This window comes from Phasianus colchicus, chromosome 2, assembly GCF_987193195.1.
Source record: "Phasianus colchicus chromosome 2, bPhaCol1.hap1.1, whole genome shotgun sequence".
Classification (NCBI taxonomy): domain Eukaryota; kingdom Metazoa; phylum Chordata; class Aves; order Galliformes; family Phasianidae; genus Phasianus; species Phasianus colchicus.
The window spans coordinates 57,331,876-57,350,857 of NC_143437.1; the positions used below are offsets into that span (position 1 = coordinate 57,331,876).

At 34.4% G+C, this 18,982-nt stretch overlaps 1 protein-coding gene across 12 annotated transcripts in view; it reads left to right on the forward strand.

Moving 5' to 3' along the window:
* Positions 1–18,982, forward strand: part of EPB41L2 (erythrocyte membrane protein band 4.1 like 2) — a 100,501-nt gene that overhangs the window by 57,540 nt on the left and 23,979 nt on the right. For all 12 annotated transcript variants that reach the window (XM_031610479.2, XM_090135797.1, XM_031610473.2 and 9 more), the window contains 6 exons: positions 4,320–4,362; positions 12,253–12,328; positions 13,816–14,034; positions 14,465–14,552; positions 16,134–16,286; positions 17,899–17,996. In XM_031610479.2, the coding sequence (XP_031466339.2) occupies positions 4,320–4,362; positions 12,253–12,328; positions 13,816–14,034; positions 14,465–14,552; positions 16,134–16,286; positions 17,899–17,996 (677 nt within the window). The remainder of the gene's footprint in view (positions 1–4,319; positions 4,363–12,252; positions 12,329–13,815; positions 14,035–14,464; positions 14,553–16,133; positions 16,287–17,898; positions 17,997–18,982) is intronic.

An 18,982-nucleotide genomic window follows, 5' to 3' on the forward strand; every position in this document is an offset into this window, starting at 1 on the left:
TTTAAACCCTTTATAGAAATACGAGTTTCGTCAGTGTAACAACAAAGAGTACCCCATTTGATCCTCTGAGCAATACCATAATGTCATTTATTTTTTGTTTTTATCACTTACAGTCCCTTTATTTGCGTTATTCAGTATTCTTGGAAATATATGAATGTATACACGCAGTGAAATACATATATCACTGGATCATCCAGTATCACTGGAAGAGATGAAATATTTAAAAGCATACATGGGATCCTTGAATTATATCAGGAAAGAGCCCATTTTGGTAGATCTTAAGAGGTAGAATAGAGAGCCTTCAGCTCTTAAAAACAGAGCAGGAAAGTTTAGATTTGTGCAGGGTACGTCAATTCTTTCTTTCCTAATGCGCTTCTACTTGAACCAACTTCTTGTATTCTTCACTCATGTAAATGGAGGTACCCAGAGCCATACCTTAAAAAGAGCCAGTCTGTTTTTCTCTATATGAGTGTGTGTGTATGTGTATGTATATATATGTATGTATTTAGTTATTGTTGATATCAGCCTGTGTCATGTTACCACATGATGTTTATCATACACTGCGAGTGATGAAAAGTTGTTGTTTGTCCAAACTAACTTCCAGTAAAATACAGAGATTAGGTCTAGGTACACATTAGTTTTCAAATAAAGATTGATGAGCAGAGTTGAACTATTGTATTCCTTGGATTACTCACTCTGATGTCTTTAAAATATGAGAAGGAAAAGAGCAGTTTATTTTTGGTAGGCAAATGAAGGTACTTTGCCTAGATTTCCCATTTTGTTTTCTTTTTGTTCTTTGAATGTACAGCATTTGCTTGTCAACAGGGATAGTCTTTCTCTATTGCTGATGATTTTTGAGCTTTTTTATTTTAATTTGATTTCCAAAGCTATTAGAGCAGCTCCTCTCTTGTGCAATTGGCATATATTTTACAAACATTCATATATGTGCAAGATGATAACTGTTGTATTTCTCTATAGTGATTACAGAATGCTGAGGAAAGAAAGCAAAATCAGTCAATCAGTTCTCTTAGACGTGTCAGTAAAAGCAAAACACTAAAGAGAAATTCTGAAGATCACAAATTGACAGAAAAGCAGAAAAAGTAGAAATTGAAGTAAAAGCAACTGATATTATCATCAGCAACTGCTTACAGTTGTAACTCTTTTGTACAAAATAACACTTATGGCAAGATATTCAGCAAGATGTGAGCTCCTAAAGATTCTGATTTGAAGTACCTTATTTAGGATTGCAGTTTGTTTCGGTGCCTTTAGGAAACAGACTCCTAGAAGTTGAAGTATCTCTTAAGTCACCTGTTTGGTTTTCTGCTGCATGATAAGTGTGGATGTGGGTCTCTGCTGCAGCTCAAAGTTTTAATTGTGGGTTGAGTAGGAAAAAGCAGAATTTCAAAAAAGAATTTGAAACCCCTAGCTTCAGTATGAAGCATTTACAGTCTCTTGTAGGTTGCACAGTCTGTACTGCATCATGTGCTTCAGTTGTAAAGGTTTTTTATTTTCACTGCTATTGTCACTCAAGTTACCAAACTTAAAGCTATCACGTTTGTACAACACAAATTATTGCAAGTTCTAGTCCTACTTATGGTATAAATACATCCTGATTATATGAAATGCAGCCACTGCAATGTCTTAAGTCAGAATTCCTAGTTGTGTGCTGAGAGATTTGTCATTCTCTCCCCGCAACCCCCATCCAATTGATGTTTCTTTCATGTCTGTAGATTTGAAATAGTACAGCCTCACAGAATGGAATCAGTAAGATAGGCACACTTACTTTTGTTTTTAAAGAATCTTAAGATTTTCACACATCTCATCATCCTTTCATTCTTCTCAAAGAAAAAAAAAAATGTATTGATTTATTTAATAGGAGGGGGTGGTGATGCTGATGAGTTCTGTTCACCAATATCTGCCACGGAAAGCTTGGAGACTTGGAATTTTCACTGGTTTTAGCCTTCTCTTTTTCACCTCTCTGTATTAAAATAAAGTTTGAAGTCTTTTTTTCATCTCAGTACCAGCTCTTTCTAGTACATTTTCCTGTTATGAATATTTCCTCTTGAGATTAAAATGCCACAGATCTCCATCCCTGTCAGTACTAAATACTGAATGATGTGTGTTTTTCTCATTCTTGTGTAGTCATCACAGTCACCCATTTAGGAGCCAGCTGTTGAACTAGACAGCAGCTGTGGGGTGTGGAAACTCAATGCCAGGCACTCTTCTGAATTAGAGCTGCTCCCTAATGCAACATCAGGGTACCATTGGAGGAGGAGTTCCATTAACTTTCCTCTATGGGTGTTCTGTGCAGCTGGGAGAGATGTTATGTTTTCAAATCATACTTATTTTGTTAGCTTTAATAGACATGTTAAAGCTATTTAGATAAAATTACTCATTAACAATTTTTTTCATGGCTTTATAAACATTAAATTTATTGGTCTAATGTGTATTTCATTGCATTGCACCCCCCAAAATTTCATGAATGCTCCATTCACACTGTAAGCGGGCTGCAGAAGTGTTAGAAAGCTTGTGCTCTTATGTTGTGGGCACCAGCTGGAAATGCTGCTTTTCTGAATTTGGACAAAATACTTTTGTACTGTTAGAGAATGTTTTGTTGTTCTTTGACAATTCATTATTTTGTCTTATCTGTAACCTTACCATTCACAAACAAATAGTTTTTTGCCTACTGGAGCAATGTAGTATACGTACACTTTGTCTTTTGTATTGAAAGACAGACCTGCCTATTCTGTGTTAAGGGGTCTATTTCAGGGTAGATTTTTTTCCATAGTGTTTGTTTTATTCAAAACAAAAGGCACAGATGCAAACCAAAACCAAACAAAAACAAAATCCCTGTAATTATACTTGTAAATGGAAAACAAACATCTGATTTTATTTGATGGAACAAAGGAAAGTTGACAAAGTTTGCTTCCAATAAACTTACCCAAGACTTCAAAAATCAAAAAATGAACTGAATAATTTATTTAAAGAAATTATTATTCTTCTAATTTTTCAGCACATTCTGCTTTGTATTTTCTTCCACTCAGCCATAATGAAAGGTAAAATGTTGACACAATCATGTACTCACGCATCCTAGTTTTCTGCTATAATTATGCCACACTATGTAATTTATATTTATTCTGCTTAATTTATACTATACTTTGTGTTAAGCTTAAGAGTTCATGGTACTTTTTAGTTTTATCTATAATTTGATGAAAAAGACCATTTGGGAATGGAATTAACAGCAAAACTGAAAACTTAGTATGATAATTGTAGCTGAAATTAATTTCAGCTAAAATTATTCTAAGACTTCTCATGTATTTCAAGGCTTTTCTTTGTCAAGATTCTTCCAACAGGTGGTATTTTTTTGTGATTTAAGCAGAATAAGTATTGTGCAGATTTTTTTTGAGGAGTGTTTTATATCCTTGTATATATCAGTTATATATCCTGTTATATCAGTGCAGCACCAAAGACTGAAAGTTGAATCATATTGTATCCAAGACTCAGTACTTAAGTAGTTTAGGCAAGCAATGTTGATAGTTGCATCTTTAGAAATGTTAGTGCTGGTGCTGAGGTCCCTTCTGATCTTGAGGCTGCTACTGTCTGCAGTGGGCTACTGAAGTGTAAATGCTCTCTAGAGAAGCAGACTCCACAACATCTCTAGTCAGCTTATTGTTGATATGAACAACAGACTTGATGTGCATTGCCTAAAATAGAGCCAGGATCTATTTTTGAACAGTGCCATTGTGTCAGTGTTGAAATCCTGCGTGTTCATAGAGAACTTTGCTTTGGGGAAACTCAGAAACTTGAGCCCTTTTTCAAAGCGCTTTTGAATGTTCTCAGAGCTAGAATGTATACTCTTTAAGAAAAGTGATGGGAGTAATAAATCTTTAGATATCAAGAGAAAAATCTTGTCTTAAATAGCTCTATACAGGTGTGTAGGCACAGGCACGTAGGGATTACATAACTTTTCCTGAAAGTCTATTTATGTCAATAAAATGAGAATGAGAGAAAACTGCATTTGTCAAATGTAATTTGATAGACAACCTCTACTGTAAGAATATCCACTTAGCATAAATAGTCTAAAGCAATTAGACAACCATGAAGGGAATGGCATTACACAGTTTCATTTATATGCAAGGGCGGGGGGACTTGCTACCAAATTACAATTTCAATTTTAGGATTCTCTGGGAAATTTTAAAGAGAACAGATGTTGGAACAATACAAACCTTAATTGCATTGTATGAAATTGTATGGAATTACTTCTTCCTCTTGCTGATAAATGATTTTAAATGCTGTTCATTATTTTATTGTTTTTCCAGAACTGGCTAGATTCTTCAAAGGAAATTAAGAGACAAATTCGAAGTAAGTACTTCTGTATTTGGATGTTATGCTCCCATTTTTTTGCTCACTGAAACATCCTTTCTGAACTCAGTAGTGTGGATGTTGCTTAAATTGCTTAGAGTGCTAAAAGAATTTGTCTGATCATGACGGATTCAGCCTTAGAACAGAAACCAAGGCTTCTGTTTCTGTCTGCTATCCAAAGAGTGAAACAGACTTGTGCTGTAGAAGTTAATCATTATACTGGCTGCTGACCCAAATTTTTCTGTTTTACATTTGACTAATCAGTTGATATTTTTGCGTCTCAAAACAGTGAGCGTTATTCAGAGGTTGCTGCTATTTGAGTTATGAGATGGAGAATGTCTTCCAAAGTTAGTCATGTTTGTTGCTGTAGGGCTCTTTAACTTCAAAGACTCAACAGAAGATTATGAAACTACAGGAAAATCAATATATTTTACAGAAAGCATGTATTTGTTTTCAAACCTGACCAGTCCAATATTGGCTTTTTTTAAATTTGTTGTCAATTGTGGAACTTCTGAATACTCTCTACGACATGTTTCTGATTGAATACCTGTGAGAAATCTATTTTCCATACTCAAAATAGAATCAGAGGATCATAGAATGTCTTAGGTTGGAAGGGACCTTTACAATCATCTAGTTCCAACCCCTATACAACAAGTGATTTATTTTCCTCTGTTCCCATGAAGTTCAGTCAAGTATTTCAATAGCCATGTAACTATTACAGTAGACAATAAATTCAGGAAATACTCTTCCTGACTTTAAATGTCTCATAATAACCACTAAAAAGGGTTAGAACAGCTCTTAATGAATTTCTTCTCGTTGCATTACATATTTGTGACCAACATGACTTCCTTTTATTTTTTATTATTATTCAGTGGAAGCTTTCTTTTGTTAGAGGCTGGCAGGAAATCTAACTGGGGAGGTAATGCTAATTTTATGAGGTGGTAATGATAATAAAATATGTGCTTACACTTCCAACTCAACAAGAATGTAAGTTACTTAAGAAACTGACTTTGATCTGTTTTGAGGTGTTTGATCCAGTTGGAACACTTGTAATTAAGAAAGGCAGTATGTTAATTAAACCTTTTGATAATCATTGTAAATTGATGAAATCCTTTATTATGTTAAGGAAGGCATGTGTTTTTATTTTCAGTGGAGAAATGAAAGTTGCAGAAGTTTCACTGGAGAACTATTTTAATATTCTGTTAATAAACTTCTGTTTAAATTTACTAATATGGTTATGTAAGTAGAAGCCATCTACAATTATTCTTTCAATGAAAAAAAAGTTATATGTATAGTAACTTCTTATTCTGAAGAAATGTCAGATCTTCAGTAAAAACCTATTATTTGTATGCTGAAGGATATTTTGTTAGATTTTAATATTTGAAAAAAGAAGGAGGACATTGATGCTTTGTGTTATTATCTTCAGTACTCATCTGCTTTCAAAGACCCTACTAACGTCACAATTCGGAAATGTAAGAAGTGGCCTGCAATTGTTTTGGATGCACTACATAACATTTTTTAATACTGTCTAATATGTATTCCAAAACTACTTTAAGGGAATACGATTTTTCATACAGCATGAAGACATGTGCTTTTATATAGGAGATCAAGTCCAGTTTCTCAATTTAGGCATCTCAATTAGATTTTTTTTTCTCTGGTCTGTAGTACTTCAGAGTTCAGAGGCATGGCCTATAAGGTAAACAACCAAAGTTGCTTATGCTGATTTGCAAGTAATTAACATACTGTTGTATTCTTTGTAATCAAGGTATTAAAATTTCCAGATACCTGAATGTCCTGCAAAAGCAAATTTTTCTTCCCAGCTAGGTGGATATAATGAAAGGAAAGCTTTTTCTGTTTTTTTTCTCAGATTTAGTTATAATTAGGAATAGGTATCTCGCATATGAAAAATATTCAATTATAATATATTTAAATTACACAAATTACTAGCTGTCTTCTCACAGTTATGAAGGTGACAGAAAAACTTGTCTGTCTTCATTCAACCTGAGCTCTTCAGAACTTTTTTTAAAACTCCTATAATTGTGATAAAAAACTCAAATTAATCCAGTTAGTTCAGGTGGGATAATTACATTTCTGTCACTGTCTTGAAAAGTGGTACATCCAAAGTGGATTCAGGCTTTTGCAAAACTGAGACTTCAGCTCTTGGATATAGTAAAGGGACAAACAGTAGCTGCTTTTGGAAAAAATAAATCATGAATTTTACAGAGAGTATGATGTTTACAGTTGCATAAAATTTAATGTGAGAATTTGTGCGCAAGACACTGTATGTGCAGTGCGTATATAACATTCAATTCAGTTTTGTTTGAGTTTTTCTTGACTCAGTCTAACAATTGAATGAGTAAGCTACATAAATCTGGTTTCATCATGGTATTGTGACTGAAGATCAATTGTTTGTCAGCAGTAGAGTTTAGATGTGAATGTATAAATCATATGTTCTAGGAAACTTATTTGCTCATTTGTGTAGTTGAAGTATGTGAAAGTGAATTATAGACCTGCTTATCCCTCCCTCCATACAAATTTTGAAAATGTCACTGGTATGTGTCCTGCTTTTGCTGTGGCTATAATTCATGATTTTCGAAATGAAAGTTAAAATTGTATGTAGTGTTGAATAGTTGTTTAAGTCCAAGGCACTGTTATATCAATTAGTTCTTTTAAATTTGCTGCACTATTAGTATTTTTTTAATGTGAAAATTTTAAGTTCTATTATGAAATATAAAAAATTCATATTGCATATCATGTGTTGTATGTCTAATAAGGATAGAGAGCATTTGGAAATGCTGAGGGCAGAAGAGTCTGGTGTCTGTTTTTTTGTGCAATCTCACCTGGTATATGATATATTTTAACTATATTTGCTATTGAAATTAAACATTAGTATTTTTGTTATGAGAATACTTTTTTAACGGTAAAGATTCTAGAAACTCATGGCAGTACCCATAGTATAATTAATCTGTTCTAATTGTGCTTAACCGCATCCACCTAAGTAAATAGTAGTTGTTTTCTGAAGAAGTGGATGCTTCTTCAGAAGGAGGTGAGCAATTGCATTCTGAAATAGGTGTCTGAGAGGTAAACCTTTGTTGGCTATAAAGGGAGACAGTAGTGTCTTACATAGATTAAATTTCAAGATTGAATGAAATCATGTCCACTAGCATCAAAAGAGATAGCAGTTACTGTGACAGAAAAGATGTTTCCTTTTTCTAAAAAGGAATGATTGGCTGATGGAGGGAAGAAAGTAGTCTTAATTTGCTTGTTCACTGTTTCAATTTAATTATCGAGAGGAGTGCGGAAAACTAACTCTCTGGAAGTGGATTAGAGCAGATACAGTAATACGCCAGTTAAGGCAGTTGGTGGCAAATCGTGGGCTATACATTTAAATCTTTCTTTTTATTCATGCTGAAGACTGTTCACAGCATCTTTATCGTTAATGGGCATCCACTCATTCAGACCGGGGAACTTAAAAATAGCCAGATGCAACGCTGACCTTGAGAAATGTGTAATCAGTAATTAAGGTATACTGTGGAGTAGGGAGACTTTTGGCATTCTTGGTTCTATGGTATATTCTGCAGATAAGACTAAACATCTCAACTTCTAAGGATCAAAGATAAGAACGAATAATGATATGATTAAATATGTGTATGACCAAATAGTGATAAATTAATAAATAGAATTCTGACAGAATTGTGTAGCACAAATTTAGAATTTTGCAGCACCATGTATTACAATATTTAAAGATTTTCCAATCTGTACATTAAGTGCTACAGGAAATTAGAATTTATTAAGGAAAAGACTAGGATTTTAGTATACAGCTCCAGCTGTTGGATTTTATTGCTAACAAAACTCAGATAAAATATATATGCCTGAAATGACTCTGTATGTGTATATATATAAAAACATGGTCGCTTCTATGTGTAAGGTCACTTTATTTTATATCCAACTCTTTTATGTAAATAAGTATATACATGTGAAATTTGTAGCTAATACAGATGTATCAGAATTTAGCAATGAAGAGAAAGAAACACCTCTGCTAAATGAAGAATTGTCCTGTGGAAGTGTTCCTTTACTCCTGTTAGTTATAAAAATGATTTTGCAGTTTACAGTTGAGTTTGAGCTGGATCTTGGTCCAAAAAGGACAGGTTGCACTCATTTTTCTTTGTACAGCTTTAACAATGTGGACTGGTTACAGATCTTCCCTATTGCTTTTCTTAATTTCATGGAGCATTTTTTATCTGTCTGTGAGCACTGCACCTGTCCTAATTACACAGTATACTAAAAATTGTTATCTGAGGCACAGAAGGGAGTGGGAAGGCCCTTCAGAGACATCTGGACAGGCTGGATCGCTGGGCTGAGGACAGTGGGATGAAGTTCAAGACAACCAATCTGTGTCCTGCACTTTGGCTACAACTGCAAGCACCACTGCAGTCCTGGGGCACAGTAGCTGGAAGACTGCATGGAAGAAATGAACCTGGGGGTGTTGGTTGGTGCTTGGCTAAACATGAGCCAGCAGTGTGACCAGGTGGCCAAGAAGGCCAATGGCATCCTGGCTTGTATCAGAAGTAGTGTTGCCTGTAGGAGCAGGGAGGCGATTGTTCCCTGTACTCTCAGCTCTGGTGAGGCTGCATCTTGAGTGCTGTGCTTAGTTTTGGACTCCTCACAACAAAAGACATTGAGACCCTGGAGCATGTCCAGGGAGGGTTAACAAAGCTGGTGAGGGGTCTGGAGCAGATGTCTTATGGGGAGCAGCTGAGGGAACTGGGATTGTTTAGTCTGGAGATGAGGAGGCTTAGGGGAGACCTTATTGCTCTCTACAGTGACTTGAAAGGAGGTTGTGACATGGTGGGTGTCAGCCTCTTCTCCCACCTAAGTAGCAATAGGACTAGCTCTGCCAGGGTGGTTCAGGATAAATGCTAGGAAAAATTTATCAGAAATGCTGGTAAGTGTTGGAACAGACTGCCTTGGGAGGTGGTGGAGTCACCATCCCTGGAGGTGTTCAAGAACCACGTACATGTGGCACTGAGGGACGTGGGTTAGTGGACATGGTGATGAATTGGTGGTTGAACTAGATAATCATAGAGGTTTTTTCCAACCTTTATGGTTCTATGAGTAAAAGCTATAAAATGTGTTTTACTGGAATAAAAACTCACTGATTTAGAAGTTTGAATCATGTTAATTGTATGTTGCTAGCTGCTTAGTTATATTGCACTCTTTTTCTCTAAGAATGTGCCTAAAGTTGCCACAGAAGCATTTTTGAGGTATCAAGCTGTCTAGAAATTTTTTTGACATTTCTATAGTTTATAATATTAAGACAGAGTTTTGTCAGAGACAAATTGCTTAATATCATTTTAAATACCCTTTATTTTTATATTGGCTATCAATTCATAGTGTTACTAATAGCATGCATTGTTGTGTGAAGACAATCATGTTTGTGTGCCTCTGTGATGTGATGATGTGCTTATAAACAGTATGCTGTATTGAGAACTAGAAATATAGGTTGCTTGTGTTGTAGTATACTTGCTGGTCTATATTTTGAGGATAAATCAGTATTCAGATAAAGTATAAGGTTATCAACTGTCCAGAAATTTTTTCGTGGAAAGTCAACTACATTTTTTTCCTATGAACTAGTTATGGGAATTAGCATGAGCAGACGTGGAATTTTTCACGTAGTCTGTAGATTGAGAGGATTTGTGCTCTTTTTAGCTTTCAGAAGCTTTTTTTTCCCTTTCTCATCTCCTCCCCCCTCAGCAATATCTGGGTTCCTAGATACAGAGCTTTCTGAAAGATAAAGGTAAAAGTACTGACAATAAAGAGGAATTAACCTGTGACTAGTTTGACTGTAATCTTAGACCAGAAAAAATTTCTTCATGCCAAGAAACGTTGCTTCATTCCAGGAAAGCATTGTCTGGTTAGCACCTGTGTGGAAGTGCAACTTCTCCCCCATAGCCTCCATTATCATTCCAATTCCTAACTACTCTTAGCATAGATATTTTTGCCCCAACTGTTTCTTGTCATCAATTTGATTTACTTAATATTAGCATTAAATAATGCTAAATTCTGAGAGATTAGTCTGCTTCCATCATATCATTTATTTCAGGTTTTATTCTATTTGTTCATCTTGCAAGTTATTGTTAGAAAATTTCTTACAGTATTTTTGTGTCAATTCTGTCTTGTGCTAGATTTCAGTAATTGATGCAATGAGGGATATTTTACCCAATTCAGTATTATGTGTCCATCAACAAATTAGGCTTTCTCATTTAAGGAGATGTCCCTCACTTTGTAAGCAAAGCTATCATTGTCCTAACAAATAATTGCATTAAGATGCATTGGATTGCCGAGCTCTCTAAAGGAAATAGTGAGTTAGCAGCCAGCTGAAATACAAGGTTCTAGTTAAACAGAATTATGCAGAAAATAAAGTGCTCCAGTGAGTTCTCACGTCAGAAAATCTGAAGTAGTTTTTGAAATGCTGAAATTTTGACACAAGTACCTTTTTTCTTTAACAGCTTTGAAATTTAAAGCAGCGGGTTTTTGATATCTAGGAAAACAACCTTAAAAAAAATGCCAACGTCCATAATATTATGTTGGAAATGGCATTTTGATAATTTCTTTTGCCATAATAGACATCTTTTAATGTGTGATTTATGTTTATATTGCAGCTTTTAAAAATTTGACTAGAGGTTCAGAATTCATGTTGACCAGCTTTATAAAATCCTTGCATTTTTTCTTTTTTAAAGTTATTTTTTATATCTTTCACCAAAAATATTGTTTTAATATTACAAAATATTACAAAAAAATGGAATGAGAGAAAATGAATGAGAGACAAATACTCTAGTTAGATTTATTTATATTATTCCTATTTTTATCTTTCATCATTGTTTTTGGCAAATTACACTGTAGTTTTACTCTGGCAAGATATGATAAAGCTTAGCTGCTTTGAAACAGCATGCAAAAACAAACTATTAAATGCTTTTTCTGGCTTTTTATTTTAGTACTTTCTTTTATGTATACATGACTGTGCTATGCCAAATAAAATTTGTTTGAATTCGGAAAGTTGTATATTTGGTTAAGTCATTAGTACTTCTCAATGAGCATATTCTTCTTGCACGTGGATTTACAAAAGTGTGACATTCTGATAATGGATTTTCATTATTTGAGTGCCTCACATTTTTAAGGTTTAAAAGCTGTTTTGAAACTAGAGTTACAATTAAAGGCAGCATTTCATGCTTTGTCAAAATATTAGCCTAGTTTTAAGTGTGCTTTGGCGTATAAGGTTAATGTGGTGTTAACAATTTTGACACCATGTTAATTAAAAATTTAAGCACAATTGTTGTTGTAGTTATTAAAGGTATTCTTGTTTGAGAAAACTTAAATGATGTAAAGGGAGAAATGGCTAATGTTTTGTCTTCCATGCATTCAATAACAGTTCACTTTTTCTTTCTGTTGTATGCAACACAGACCTTATTTTGACATCTCACATACATACCAATTGTACAGTCCATCAAAGTACAATCAATTTAAACAGGGTAGGTAATAAATGCAGACTTAATGCAAACAGTTGTATGTATTTGAACAGAATACCTCAAAAGTGGTAAGGTAGTCTGGTTGTTTTCAAATTAAGTATTTGTGCTGTTTACATAACTTCTTGTAAAACATTATTTAAAAAAGAAGTTTCAAGATATCAATATTTCACTGTATGAGTTAACTGATAATGAAAACAATCTGTGGTTCTTAATAATATAAAAAAGGAGGAAAGTACTTTCAAGTATTTTCTTCAAGCTTTCATTAATCTAAGGTTTACGTGACTGCCTAAAGTTTTTTTCAGTAAGGCTCTTTCTTTGCTTGCTTCATCTGTATTTGAGCTTAACAGTTGTTTCCTGTGTCTAGGTTTACCTTGGCTGTTCACTTTTAATGTGAAATTTTATCCTCCTGACCCTTCTCAATTGACTGAAGACATCACTAGGTATGCATATTCATAATTTGAAATTAAAAAAATAATGTTATTTGATCAAATTAGACTTCTTTGGTTTCTGGATGCCATAGCAGGTTTGACTTTTACTATACAGTGCTAAAGTTGTTCATATGTCAACTACTCTTAGGAATGTTGACACAAAAAAGTTATTTGGCATGGGAGTATTGTGAGATAGCAGAAATTTCTAAAGAAGTATTTCTTAATAAGAATGAGAGGCCAATGTTTATTCAGGAAAAAAAGAATATAATGATAAGCAGGGATGTGATCTGGGAGGAAGACAGGAGGGGAAGGTAAATGAAAATGATCATGTCTGAAGGAAATCTGTGGCTTATTTTTGAGCTACTGCTTTATTATAGAATAAGTGAGAATATGGTTGTGTTGTACCTTACACTTTCAAGAATATAGCCTTAAAACATGGAAATAATTATCTTCTTAGTTCTTACATAGTGTCCACTATCTTCTCAGTGCTTTCTAGGCACCTAAATTTTATGGAATTGTAAGACAAACAACCAGTGGATAGAGTTCGTTCTATTTACTCATTTTTTTCATAGTTAGGGAAAACATAAGCACTTCCTTTTAGCTTGGAATTAGTTAATTCTGTTGAGATGAGATATGTTATTACCTATCATCTTGCACCTGATCAGTCTTCTGCACAAAATAAGATAGCTTTACAAATCTGTAGTTGATACATTACTACAAGTAACTTAAGACCTTTAGTATGCAGTATATCTTAACATGTGTTTACTTTGAAACTTTTCAATAAGTCAGTTGGCCTTTGAATTGCATAGTCAATTGAGAAAAGAATTTTAATGATAGCTTAAAGCTGAATTCCTTAAAATTTGGGATTCACTTGTAAAATTTATTTTTAATTAAATATCTGTGCTAGGGCACAGTGTCTGCTGATTGTTAACTTGCTATATCTAGTAAAAGATCATCTGTGGTCCTTGAAGTTAAATTCTAGTCTATATGTGGTTTAAGGGAGACAATTATGAGTTCAGTATTAAAACAGATTTGTACTGTGTACTATATGGTTTGATTAGGTAGTGTGAACTATAAGGTATATAAAAGTTGCAATTTTTAAGCCAAAGGGATATTCGGTAGGAAATGAACAGGAAATCCATAGGTTTTATTTGTAAACCATAGACAGTTATGAGTCAAGAATGTGAAATGAGGGCATTCTTAAGTCTACTTTTGTTGCTAAATATATTTTTTTCATTCATTTATACATTGGAAATCAGAATTTTTCCTGCTTTTCAGGTTATTTATGAAAGTGATGCTGACTCTTAAAAATTGAAGACATTGCCTCATAGTAAACTGACGCTCAAATAAAACAAGGTGTAACAAATTACTAATGTACTCACTTGCTTTAAAGTGTGCTTCTATGATGCCATGTATCTGGATAAATTCTGCAATATGAACTTGAATTGGTAAATTGGTAACTTTGTCCGTTTTTTTTTCTCCTTTCCTTTGTCTTGCAGATATTTCTTGTGCCTACAGCTTCGCCAAGATATTGCCTCTGGTCGCCTGCCATGTTCTTTTGTGACTCACACCCTCCTGGGTTCATATACCCTGCAGGCTGAAATGGGTGATCATGACCCAGAGGAGCATCGTAGTGACTACATCAGTGAATTTCAATTTGCACCCAATCAAACTCAAGAAATGGAGGAGAAAGTAGCTGAATTACACAAAACACACAGGTCTATCAGATATAGTGGGACAAAATGAAATTCTTTGTTGTGCTTGGGTCATTTCTCTTAAGAGTTTGTGTAAAACTATTAAAACTGAAGTTTATTGTTGCTCTGGTAGTCTTTTGCTGTATAACTGGAGTTTCTTAATTTCAAGCATTTAAAAATCTTAACTTCATTAAGATATCAGAAAAGAATAGCTTGGAAAAACACTTTTGTCGAAGCCTATGAATTAGTTTGTTAGGAAACATTAACCTAAAAATGTTGAAACAGTGAATAAAAAAAAAAAGTATTAAAAGAATATCACATACTCTGAAAGAACAGTTTCCTATTAGGGCAAATGTGCTATTGATACCTTTATAAACTCCTGTTTTTCTATTCCAGTTAGTTTTGATTGTCAGTACTTTTGTCTGTGAACTTAAGGTTTGTTCAATGGTTTTAGGGGCCTGACTCCAGCACAGGCAGATTCCCAGTTCCTAGAAAATGCGAAGAGGCTCTCAATGTATGGAGTGGATTTGCATCATGCCAAGGTATTGGGGTTTGGTTTGGTTTGAAGACAGTGCTTGATATTAAAGGGTGTAGCATATACAAATTACTTCATTTAAAATTTCTCAGAACTTCAGTAGTTACATATATGCCCTTTATCTCTTGATCATGGTAATTACTTAGCTCTAAAATTGTTAGAATTCATTCTAAATCTAGCTTTATTTAATGCACAGATATGCATGCATCCTAAGAATATTGAGTGACTAAGTAAATTTTAAAAGTCTGAGTTTTAATGCCAAAGAGACTTGGACTATAAAGTAAAGCCTAAAAGAATATGCAATTATTTATGTGATACTTTAAGTCTTAGAGGGTATGGGAAGGGAAAGGTCTTGAGGGAGGGTGCTTTTTGGTGTTTTCTTTCCAATCCTCTGGATGGCTCAAATGAAATTAGCATTTCTCATGGGATTTTTTAATGTAAAAAAAAACCCACAAAAACAAAACAAGCCAGTTAACTAACTCCCCCCCTCCAACCCCAAACCCATCCCTTCCCCCAAATACAGAGCCTCAACTTATTAGGAAAATGAGTGCATTATAAGTATATCAACTCTATATATAAAAAAGAAAAACAAAACTTGAAAATACTGGAGAAAAATTCTATGCGTACAGAAATATTGCACACATTTGTGATTTTCCTGTAAACTTTGTGTTCTCCTAGAAATGCATGAAAGAAGTACACTTATGTTTTTATTCATGTACGTTAAATATGTCTCTGGTACTTTTTTTCTAGTACAAGTGCTGCATGACAATTCACCTAGTTGGAAGCACTTTATAAAACTCAATATATATAAGGTCCTTAGAGCTTTCCTTTGCTGTAGTGAAGTAGCTGCAAGCTTTAGAAGCGTTGTTTGCCAGGGTCCTCTTGGAGCTGTTAATTGTTATGCTGGTAGAGCGACTTTTTAATGATAGTGTTGGCTTTTGTAGTAGTTCATTTGTTGCTTGTGAGGATGCAAGATTCTGCTGTATTAGTATGCAGTGGTATGGCATATCCAAGTCTTATCAGTAAGTGCTTGGTTCTGTAGCGTCCCAAACAGACATCAAATGCCTGTAAGTGGCACAGAATGCTAAGATATGTTGCCTGACAGTGCTTTGAAATAATTATGTTGATGTTTTCATTTACTTATCCATTACTTCCTGTATATTGACTGGAACAGAAGGTGAATATAAGTTATCACCATCATCACCAACTTACTCTTACTTTCATTCACAAGTTGGAAAGGTCTGTTCTTTAATTTCTTTTCTTTTTATATTAAAAACTATTGATTGCACTCCTACCATACTTCTCCTAGTTGCATGTTGTTGGCTTAGTACTTATCATCAGAATATATAAGAGTTTCCCAGAACTGTGGCATGTGCAGATAAAGCAGTTGTAAAGTCACTACTGAAGTTCAAAATGTTTCCTCTAAAATTGTTTTACTCAGCCATTTTTTCCTTAAGTATCTCATTATCACCGTCTTTCAGGTTTGGATATGAAACAAAATTCTTCCTTCCAAGGTTTTACCAGGGATAATTATTCTTTTTGGAATACTATTAACCTGATTTTTATGAAACTGTCTCATACATGTTAGGATTCTGAAGGCGTGGATATCATGCTGGGTGTATGTGCTAATGGACTGCTCATTTACAAAGACAGACTGCGAATCAACCGCTTTGCTTGGCCAAAAATTCTGAAGATTTCCTACAAGAGAAGTAATTTTTACATCAAAGTCAGGCCAGCAGAAGTAAGTAATGGCTTTCTATTTTGCTTTTTTTTTTTTTTGTCCAATCATTTGTATCTAGCAACAAAATAACATCATTTTACCAAGTGCCATTTTACCAGGCACTCTAGCAGGTTTATGCTGGAATTGAAATTAATTGGATTTTTCTCTTCAAATTCTACAGCTTATATTAAACACTTTTTTGGTTAATGAATGTTATCCAAGCAGAAGATCTTTTTTCTTACTAGATGCAGTAGTTTTACAAATAAATTTAGTACTCTGCCCTTGTTTTCCTGTTCATAGAAACTTGCAGCCTTAAGGGAGAAGCCGGACTCACTTCCTCTTTGGGTATAATTGTTCATTAAATGTCAATGCTTCTAGTTTTTTGAGTGTAGCCAAAGGCCTGAATTGTCCTGTAGGATGCTCGTTTTGTTAGCAGCCATGGAAATACTGAATTCAACTTTCTTTTCAGATACCATTGTAAGTTAATGAAAGTTGATAAAGGAGAAAGGCTTACATTTTGAACACATTTTAACAGGAAATTCTTGGTAGAAACATGTTGAACTTTATGAATTTTACTCTGAAATGCTTAGGGTATCTCTTATTGTGTGAATAAATAAGAGAAAAGATGTTAGTGAAATTGCAGAGCTAAATAGAAAAAAGGCTTAAATTTATTCCTGAATTATTCTAGGCAAGGTATGTACTATCTGATAAATCAAAATATGAATTTATAAAAAATTTTCAGTGGCGTGCCAACTATTTTTCCACAGATTCATGTAAAAGCAATATTGCTACTGTCTGCTGATATGAAATCAATTGTGTTTATAAACCGTGAGGCAAGTTTTAAATATATATTTTTCAAGATGGCTTGTTTAAATTTCCATAAATTATTAGCACATGCAGTTTTATAAAGCAACTCATCATTTCTCAGAACAGTTGTGTGTTTCTGGTCACCTGAACTTCAGAGTAATTTCTAGACCCTGTTCTGTTGATGTATTGAAGTGCAGAACAGTATCAGTTTGAAGTCACTAAAGTGTATTAGTGTAAATAGACTTTAAATGAGGTGACTGGAGCTATAACAATACTGATGGTTCTTGCATTTCACAAGGTGAAGTAATTTTGTTTGAAGTCTAAATGCCAGCAATCCAATACAAACATCGTAGTTTTGTAAATTCTGGAATACAGATGTATAAACACAGATGTAATATTTTTTCTATAATCTGGTATATAATGAAACAGATCAGTCAGAGTGACACTAGAGTATGGATTTCAGATTGGTATTAAATCCAATTGAAAGCATACATCACGACCTGCAGTACAATTACTTCCTGCAGTTTAAAAGTACATTGGGCAGCTTGTCAGAAAACTAGCAAGAAAAACTAAAGTATTATTAGATTTCTCAAAAGGAGTCATTAGTACAGATAGGAAGTGATAAAATGATCATCACCAATCGTGACTAACCCACCCAGTATAATTATATGAAAAGATTAGAAACTCTGGTGTTTTGTGTTCTTTTCTTTTGAAGTCTTATGAGAGGAGAATTATTGCTTGTTACAGCAATGGGACTATGTGAATGGCCTTCTAATTAATAAACAGCTTAAGGAAATTGTTTGATTTACTTGGGAATTCTTTCCAGCTGGAACAGTTTGAGAGCACTATTGGATTCAAACTGCCAAACCATCGGGCCGCTAAGAGGTTATGGAAGGTTTGTGTGGAGCACCATACTTTCTTCAGGTAAATAATAATTCCCTGTTTCTTCCAATTTGCCAGCCAAACTCGTATATTTCTTTGAAAGAATATGAGAAAAGTAGGGAAGATTTCTCCCCTCTTTTACCTTACTTTCTCCATCAATTGACACTCTTTAGGCAAAAGAAACTGAAACTGTGGTCATTGACCACAAATTACCAGTTTCAAAGATCTCAGGTACAATTGACTATCATTTAACTTCCAGCATGCTAACTGTATGGAACTAAACTAGTAATCATACATTGTACTAGCTGAAAGATTGACTTTTCAGAATGAGAGTCTAGAAAGCTGATACATGTCTTCAAAAGAAGCTCTGAGTGTTTGACAGTAAACTTCTGAATCTGAATTCTTGCTTGTTTATAAAATGGGCTGAGTTCACAAGTCACTCTTTAAAGTAAGAAGAATTACTTCAACAAAAAGAGTGCTATTTGTTTACATAATAAACTCTTTCTCTCTGTTTTTTTCCAGTAACTAGTAAATATAAAATTCTGAATTGATCATTGAAACTGTCGACTATTTGTAAATGACCACTTTAACAATAGAGTTGTTTCTCTTTCTGTTTTCACCATTGAAAAGTAATTTGATTTTATAATAGTGCAACCTCCATGTGGAAGTGCAGCTACTCTTGCAACCAAGGAGTCTCAGAATTGTGGAATCATAGAATCATAAATGACTTGTGTTGAAGAGAGCTCAAGGATCATGAAGTTCCAACCCCCCTGCCACAGGCAGGGCTGCTGACCTTCCCATTTAATACTAGACCGGGTTGCTCAGGGCCCCTTCCAACCTGGCCTTGAACACCTCCAGGGATGGGGCATCCATGACCTCTCTGGGCAGCTTGTTCCAGCACCTCACCACTCTCTCTGTAAAGAACTTCCCCAATATCCAACCTAAATCATCCCTCCCTCAACTTAAAACCATTTCCCCTTGTCCTGCCATTATCTTCCCTTATAAAGAGTGGACTCCCCTCCTGTTTG